This window comes from Acyrthosiphon pisum, chromosome A1 (assembly GCF_005508785.2).
Source record: "Acyrthosiphon pisum isolate AL4f chromosome A1, pea_aphid_22Mar2018_4r6ur, whole genome shotgun sequence".
In the NCBI taxonomy this organism is placed as follows: Eukaryota; Metazoa; Arthropoda; class Insecta; order Hemiptera; family Aphididae; genus Acyrthosiphon; species Acyrthosiphon pisum.
Genome location: NC_042494.1, coordinates 59,216,563 through 59,226,302, shown reverse-complemented (window position 1 = coordinate 59,226,302; position 9,740 = coordinate 59,216,563). Strand labels below are relative to the sequence as shown.

At 32.7% G+C, this 9,740-nt stretch overlaps 1 protein-coding gene across 1 annotated transcript in view; it reads left to right on the top strand.

Moving 5' to 3' along the window:
• The first annotated feature begins 1,129 nt into the window (after positions 1-1,129).
• Positions 1,130-9,740, top strand: part of LOC100160412 (four and a half LIM domains protein 2) — a 113,081-nt gene continuing 104,470 nt past the window's right edge. The window contains exon 1 of the mRNA XM_001945095.5: positions 1,130-1,402. Within this exon, the coding sequence (XP_001945130.2) occupies positions 1,343-1,402 (60 nt within the window). The 5' untranslated portion in view covers positions 1,130-1,342. The remainder of the gene's footprint in view (positions 1,403-9,740) is intronic.

The window sequence follows — 9,740 nt, the reverse complement described above, 5'->3', positions numbered from 1 at the left end:
ATGACATAAAATTATGTAAAAAATATATTTTGAAAAAAGTTCAGACTTTTAAAAATAATGAGTGGTTGCAATATTTCTTTCATTCTTTATCTTTATAATATATTATGGTTTGTAAATTCGTAATGCTTTCATAATTTAATAAAATATAACTAGTGGTATAATAATATTGAGTAAAAAACCTTTTTATTACTGGACCTTTGTTTTATTATTTGAGTTAATACGATGCACGCAGTCAATGGTCACCACTCACCAATGTGCTATAAATAATTTTTTATATTCTGGTATTAATTTTTTTGAAATGGAAATTATTAAATTTTTATTCTTTTTTCCTTGTTCTCTCTATCCTCGGTATTTTTTTACCGACTGCCAACAATGCGTATATTATGATTGAAGTCTATGTGTCAAAAATAAATGATGACGACTTCCCGCGTGTCCGTGAGCTAATACATCCGTATTAAGGTGGATAGTGCACGTAATAATAATACATTAATACTAAGTACCACAATTTGATTGCTCGTATGAACGGAAACAATCGTATCATTCGTAAAAGTCGATAGTAGATACCGAAGTGTATGCCTCTATGAAAAAAATTCAATACAACATTACATTTTTGGTATTTTACTATCATTTTGACTTCGTTAAATATGCGTTTTTAATTTTCCATAATTTATATTTAATGTATGAATGAGTGTGTTTTCATGTGTTTATTTTTAAGGTTTAGTCTTTTAAAATTTATTGGGACATACTTTATTGATTTTCTGTTTTTTTGACGTTTTAGAACAATTTTTAAAGATATTTTTTAACTTTTCTGGGCCACGAATGTATTTTTTTCTAAATCATTATTACTATACGCAAGGTACTTGTAGTGCATATTCAAATACGCTTCATATAATAATGATAACAATAATAACGATAAAAACATAAACCGCAGTCGAGCACGTCTATACCATAATATGACTATTTACTATAATATTATTATTATCACGGTGTAGTAGCTGCGGCTCGCAAACCAGACAAACCGGTGTAGTCACGGTGTGAGTGCAGTGTGCGTGCGTGCGCGCGCGATCGGCCGCGAAAGGTGCACACGGTGCGCGCGTCGAGTTCTGCCCGGCGCAAACAGTCGGCCGGTCGTCGTGGGACGGTGGTCGTCGCGTTGTGCAACCGGTTCGTTTCGTCGTCGTCTTCGTCGCTCTCCGTTTGCCACCCATCATTTCTCATCCGATTGTGATAAATATATATTATCGTACCGCCGCGGTCACCGGACTTGACACAGGTGCACACAAATCCACTCCCGCGGAGAAGACTTATTTATCGGTCGAACCCGTCTGCACCAGCCCCTGCGATGGACTACCACTACGACGTCATGAACTGCAGGACGCCCAAGGAACATTTCACCGAAGGGGTAAGTGTACACCTTGTCTCGAATTTATGCACATTTCCCGACATTTCCGCCATCCCCGACCGACGAAGACGAAAAGCGTATACAACTGATATTATAATATAAATATATAATAATATAGAATTGGGGCGGCCTACTGGGGCGAATGATAATAATAATTATTATATTATAAATTTATCCTGCACCGTGGTAAGTGGTCACTATATTGTGCTACCATGGCGTGATAACTTTTCCAAAAAAATGTATTTAGTTGATCACGTCTTGATGTCTTATCTATTAATTTACTAGTAACCGTCAAGTAGGTTCTTAATGTACATAATAATAGTAATATAATGTTTACTATTATTACGACTACTACAGTGCACAGGTCCTAGATACTATAATTTTATTCTACTTACTGCACACGCGATATTAATGAGACGGGACTTTCGGCTTTCAGAAATATCCGCGCGTATATTATAGATACTTACACCTATTATAACGTCACTATTCACTAGCACAAACAAATTATAAAAAAAAAAAACACATTCTAATAGACGTATATAGGTATAATATGGTATATGGTTCTGCGATATTTTTTTTTGTTATGTTTAAGAACGAACAGTTTTTTTTTTTAACGATCGTCGCGTGAGTCGACATTATATATTATATTGTACAATTTGTATAGCAGTTCTTCACGTCCGGTATTGAACTCTACTCGAGTGCTGGTCAGTGAACTGAACGACCGGTAACGCACGGAGCTCGTACATATTATTATTATTATATATGTAGGACCCGAAGTCCTAACAATAATAAATAATCCGCCGGACACGCCGTCCGAATCACTGAACACATCGTCTCTGCTCACCTTAATGCCTACTTTTACAACATAACCGACGAGTATGCGGCCCATCGTAGTTCCGTTTTGTCGGTTTCGCGGGCTCTTGTCTGCATGCGTTTACGGTGGAAACCGAACAATAATACAATATCATAATATAGTTTAACGACATCATAGGTATTATTGTTACCATTGTAACAGCGCGTTGCATCGGCGGTAAATGGTTTGTGTGGTGAAGTTTTATTCATCGCGAGACCTTGCGACGATCGGAATTCGGCAGAAAAACAAACTGTTTTTTTCGTATATTATAGTCTCGTGGCTTGTTTACCAGAGTGATGTAAACACTTTCAGAATTTCCGAGGATCCTAGTTCCTCCACACTGCCATATATATATATATTTATATGTACTCACATATGGGGGTTTGTATGTGCACCTATTTATACGGCTGTACGTCGACTGAACGTGTTTTTTATATTATTATTATTGTAGTTATATACTGCAGCCTGCGCACGTCAAAACGTGGCCAGTGTTGGGTGTAACGTGACGTTATACAGGGAGTCTCTGTATAAACAGTGTGGTGATGGTCCACCGTGATTTCCCGTTTTATCTTTTAACTAACACAGGAAAACGATAAGGCACGGTGAGCACATATTATATTAATATAATATACATATGCCGTGTCGAGGCTCATCAGCTCGTATATAGTGTTATGTGTATATATAATATTAGTATATAACATTAATTGTAATCATAGTATTATATTATATAAATCTAATATAAAATTAATCTATACAAATAATAATTAAACATTTAATTATAAAACCTAAATGAATAAATAAATGTACCTATGCGATAATATTTGGTCCATATAAATCCTGATACCTATATGTAGTAATGATACTGAGAAAACTATACCCGTTGGGATTCTTTTAAAATCAGACGGGGGCGCAACGTGCCCACGCTTCCACCCCACCAAAATTACGTCACTGAATCCAAAGACATGATAAAACGTGTGTGCGCTATAATAGTAGTAATATTGTAAATGATACGAAAGAATGACGACGATTCGTAGGGGTCCACGCCGTTCATTTACAGCCGCGCACGCCTTCGAAGTGGCGCGTGGGTACCGCCGACGTGTGTACGATAGTAATATAATATTATGCCGTATTTAAAATATATTTTATTTACCTGCCTACAAGTTACGACAGCTGTTCACGATAAAAATAAAATTACTGAAATGCGGGTGTACCTATTATACATTCGATATTTTATAAATAATTATTGTCGGTACGATGGCGAGCGGCGGGGGGGGGGGGGGTCGACTTATTTGTCGTTTTTTTTTTTTCTTCCGCGCTAAATTCGCGTTCACGTGAGAAATATAACACTTGCGGAACGACACGCCCGTTTAGCGATTTCGCCAAAGTCGTTATCAGGTGCCATTTATTATACACCTTTCATTTTATAATAATATATGTAATACAATAAACGACGTTGACGCTCGCGATGTGCCAGCGCGGAATATCGCACCTCGATAACACCGTCCCCGGCGGCGGCGGCGCAAAGGGAAAATTCGCCAACACGAACGGGACATTAAAAGTAAAACGAATCCGTGACCACCGTATCCGTCTCCGCGAGCATTCTGCGCGACGGTGCAGATATTATTACACCGGCAGGTACCAATACGAATCACACGATAATGTACCTACTATAATATTGTATGCGGACGACGTGTATCTCCTCCCCCCCAACACCCGAGCTGTGCCCTGACAGCGGTATAGGTTCCAAGGAGTGTCGGGATACCGCGGTGGTAAACCCAAACGAGCCACCTATATATAGCGCGTGTCTCGACCGAATTTCGTACCACATTTTATTCTCCGGGCGACGTTCGCGCGTGCCGTTTTCTTGTGTTCGCCGCTCCTGCAGTTGTTGCGCCGCCCGCAAATTATGACGGACGAGGTAAGATTTTCTTCACTCGCCCGTTTCGTTCAATTGTGCAGGTACACAATGTGCCTATAAAATGTCTGCAATACCTGTGCGATATCATCGAACCGTTTTCCGTTTTAGAATCGAGGTCCGGCAGAGGTCGATAGAATCTCGCTCGTAATATTATTATTATGTAAGGTATACTATACATATTATAGTTTTTAGCACCCGTGACGGAGATAAATCTGTATCAGGACTAGGTACGCGCGTGACCATTGCTACCCATATACGATTTATCATGAAACGCGCACGTACATGGTAAAATATAATATGTGATGGGATTTTTCGGGTTAAGGCCGGACGCGCTGTCGTGTGTGTGTGTGTGTGCGTTGTGGTGGGAGGGGTGGGGTGGACACGCGCGATCTCCTGACGCCGCCGCCGCTGACCAGACGGTCTGACGGACCGTATCGGCAATGCACCTCGCATATATTATTATTATAAATGTATAAAATTATTATCACAATACACGCGTCGTCAGTGTGGTGGGCGTTTGACCTTGAACGGATGAGTTGTACTTCAAACCTGTGTGAGTGTGTGAGCTGGAAAATTTGAAACGAATTCATGCACCGGTTGACGATCTCCGTGGTCGTTTCGTGACGTGTTGCATGTATGTATAATAATATATTATATTATACGTCATCGACCTACGTGATCAGCCGAGAAATCCACGCAATTTTTTTGGTAATTCTGTATCGTAGGTAATATTATTATTATTTTATCGAAGACCGTTCGCACTATTACGAATATTATATAGACACCCCTAAATGGATATGTATAATATCATAATGTCAATGTGTGTCCGGTGGATTTTACATTGTTCGATCATTAATCATTTACATTTTAAATTGTTATTTTAGCTGTAAAATCCTAAAGATACTTTGCAGTTTATATAGGGACCCCGGACAATATTATACTCTTGTATATTATAAATGTATATGATTATGTGTATGTTTTCGCAGTGTGCAGCGTCCGCGACGTTATAGTATCTACTATCTATGTATTCATAATAGTGTAACGCATATTATATACCTCTAATGTATTTACTATGTAGTATGTATATAGTATATAATATTATTATTTGCGATGAATTGTCCAACATAAATTGGCATTCGATGTAACGCAAAGTCACAACTGTGCAGTACGCGCATTCTGGCGTTCACTGTTCAAGACGTGTGGACGATTATTATGACCGATCGCTTTGTTCGGTTATCTTTACATGTACCTACTTAGTGTCTTTGTACGCACTTCGGTATCAAGTGTTTACGCACACTTAAAATATGATAGATGGTATTATATAAGGATTAAAAAATTAAACTGTTAACTTAAAAAGTGGTTAACGAAATTTGTTTTTATTTGAAATGATTGGGTGGAAAGTATAATATTATATAAGTTATTTCAAGGAATATTAAAAAAAAAAAATGTATAGTTGATCCATATTACTGCATCTGATTGTTTAAGTACTATATTATAGGTACTTCTGTAAATATTTTACTGATAATTTATGTCAAAAAAACATTTTATGTAATGTTATAAATCGTTTGACACTTTGACCTAGCTGTAATCGTAGTCGTAACGTTTGAATGTAATAGTATGGTGACTATAAAATGCAGCATGAATTTCCTTAGAGAATTAGTCAGCCCATTAGGTGACCTATTCTAATTTAATAAACAAAATACATTCGATTCTGAGGTACATCGTGTATATGTAAATATTAAAACATATTATATATATAAATTAAATGTACATCGTATTATACTTGTGTTTGTATTGAGTTTCACGATGATTTATTTTTTAATTAAAGAGTTGAGTAAATAATAAACATTCTCTTATCACACAATTTTAATTAGTGAATCTTCACGGGACACCCCAACACCAAGTATATAAATATAATGTACATATTTAATTATAATATTTTGTTCAAAATGTTTTTTATTATAAATTATTTTTACTCATTTCCTTGAAACGATTATCTGTTATAGTATTGTATATAATATTATGAACTAGCTACAAACGTGTCTAAAGCAACCCGTTTACGCGATTATTATAGTAAACTCGTAAGTAGTAAAAATGTCAGCAAGTATTTACTACTTACACAAGTAGACAATTATTTTATTATTTGTTATTAATCTCGTCTCATCTATCACGGAGACATCGATTTTCATTATTTTACGATCAAAGAAACAACATTTGTGTATAGTAATGTATATTTTTCACTCTAATTTTATATTTTATTTACTATTGTTTACATGGTACGTCGTTGATACTACTATAGATTTGGGTAATTCAAAATTATTTTCGTTTTAAAATAATTAAATAATCAAATCTACATTATGGTATGTAGCCATGGTGGTTGGCCATGCCTCATCGCATTGGCCATATAAAAACAATGAAATAACATAAAAATGTATTATTATTATTAATTCTTGAGTATTTTTTTTAATATTTAGGCTTTGCCCTTTCCCCCATTTTAAAATCATAGCTATGTCACTGTAAGTATAGAACGGTTTTAAGTAACTAGTAATAAGTAATAAGTTGTATAATATGTACCAAATAATTTTTATTTTAAAAAAATTTTCATGATATCTAACTTAGTTTGTAACTTTATAATAATTATTACTTTTCATTGAAAAATTATTGACAGCACTCTACACTCCCTTGAGATTTCGGATAACGAGGCCTTCCATGAATAATTTTACACTTAGGCGGCCCCAAGTGATGATATGTTTTGATAAATACGGTATTGATACAGTTAATGAGTTGGAAGTTATTTCTTAGTCAATATTTCAAAAGTAGATCGTGGAGTGTGGACCATTAGATATTCAAAATATAATATTGGCGAAGTTGTAGAAAAAAAAAAAAATATTTTATATATTTTTTTTTTTTTGTTAGTAATATATAATAAAACTAGGAATTCAATAGTCAACAACTGTACAAGTAATACATTAATAAGTAATAAGTTATAATAAATAATAAATTACCGTATATATTTATTCAGTTTACATGTTACATGTAATGTACCGTGTTATTATCAATAACCCTTAAAATAAAATAATTGAAATGGTTATTAGTTATTAACATAAAATAGTAAGTAGTTCTTAAAAGGCTTAACTGCTGTTAGTCTGTATGAAATGAAACTGAAAAACAGTAGGATGTTTGGAAAAATAATAAGTAGTTCACAAACGAACTACCCTATTGCAAAGAGTCTAGTCTTTTTGCAAAAAAACTAATTTTCCATACGGCCTACGACATATATATAATTATCGGGTTATTTTTGATTCAACTATAACATACCCTGCGTCTATGCTAAGAAACATTTTCTTTATACCAATAACTTAAAAAAAAAAAATTCCACCTTTTTATTGTCCGTTTAAATCAAAATATATATATTCAGGACTGTTACATGGGAGGGAAGGATTTAAATAAGTTTCAGTATCAGTGGATACAGGGATACCTAAATTTGTATCACTGTATCGATATCGGTATGTTATGTACTTAAAATGGTTTATATTGAACTCAAAATAAGACTATTTCTAAGAGACCAACAATACATTTATTATAAACTTATTTTTTTACTTATTAAAATTAAAGTTATAACTTGCAGGTGGTCCCATATGTGCCATTGTTTGTTGTTACGTGGTTATGAGATTATAATATAGAAAAATGGTTTCACAGGAAACAATAAAAATTATATACAATCAAGAAGACAATATTTGTTATGTCGTAGTGTCTTAACTTTTTTAATATTACTAATACAAAAAAATTACAATCGGCTTAAGACCCATAATTTTTTTTAAACTTTAATAACTATTTTAGATTCTGAGTGGAACGACGAATGAATTGATTTTACAATAATATGTGTTTTTTTTGTGTCTGTCATCAACTTTTAGTATAATAAAAATGCTTAGATTTTCTTCAACAGTATTTTTTCTGATTGAAAAGTGAATATAATTAATACTTTGTGATTTAAAAGTAAAAAATTGAGGGAAAACGGGATTTTTACCCAAAATTAGTTTTGGTTTTTGATATAACTCTTAAAAACATTACCACCACCATCACCAACATTTTCACTGAATGTTTATTTTACCATTCTCTATATACACCATACAATTTTCAAAATATTTTGTGTTGTTTTGAGCTGTATATGGACATTTAAGGTTTACAATTTTTTAATTTTTTAAATTTAAATGTCAATTTTATTCTTTGGGTCGAAAACTTTGATTTAAAATTAATTTAATACAAGGATCCTAATAGATTGTTACAGTGTCAGTTGAAAAAACACATATTCAACATTTTTTTATAATCATTTAAAGTTCGAATTTTGACAAAATACGTAAAAATCATGAAAATGTATGAATTATTTTGGGTTGGAAATTCATAAAATTTTTTTTTTATAAATCTTAGATATGAAAATTTAATATTAGATTCCTTATAAGTTTATCTATCTTTATCAACCAAAAAAAGTGTCTACAAGAAAATCAAATTAAATTTTTATGAGCGTTTGAAGTTAAAATTTTTACAACATTGGATATTCATTCGATTTCTCATGTACCGATTTTCTTATTTTGTTATAATTCATAAACGAATAACTGTAGTTACTTGAAATTTACACCATATGTTTATTTTATCAATTCCTATATATACTTCATAATATACAGTTTTCAAAATATATTGACTCGTTTTGAGCTGTTCACGGACAATTTAAATTTTAAATTTTAAAATTTTCTATACTTATAAATGTTAAATAAATTTTATTTGTCGGGTCAAAATTCGTGAAAAAGGTTAATACGAAGTTTTTGATATATATAGTTACAATAGCAGTAAATATAAAAAAAAAAATAAGCACAATTTATTTTTATAAGCATTTAAAGTTCAATTTTAACAAAATTTATAAAAATCTCGAAAATTATCAAGTACCTATTGTAGGTAATCATAAAATTATAAGATGTTCAATCTTTATAGTTAAGGATCGAACATTTAAAACAAAGATTCTCATAAATATTTCATACTGTATTAAAAAAATCTAAAAAATATATTAACACAGTTATTTGTACAGGCATTTTAAATTAAAATTTGGACGAATTTATACATATTAAAGCATATTATTTGTACTCAAATTTAACACTATCCATTACAATGACCCACATGTAATCTACTGTACGGTAGAGCGACATCTACTCATCTGCTTTTTTATTAATGATATCTATCTAAATAAAAAAAACGGTACGACATGGTAAAATATACAATCGTCTACTCTCTGTATCATGATACATTAATACATTATGGATTCTTAACTATATAGCTATATAATGATCTCGATAATGATTGTAGCCTATAACTGCTTCTTGTTCGCGTCGAAACGGTTTGTCAAACAATCTATATGGCTGTATGGCGTCGTCTTAATTATTATAAAATATTTTTTTTTTCATTTATTTAACTTTAAAATGTTTCAGCACACTGGGTGCTATTACAAGTATTGTTTTTTAACAAGTATTATGGGTTGGGTTATACAAAGTACATGATTTTTTACATTGATACAGTTA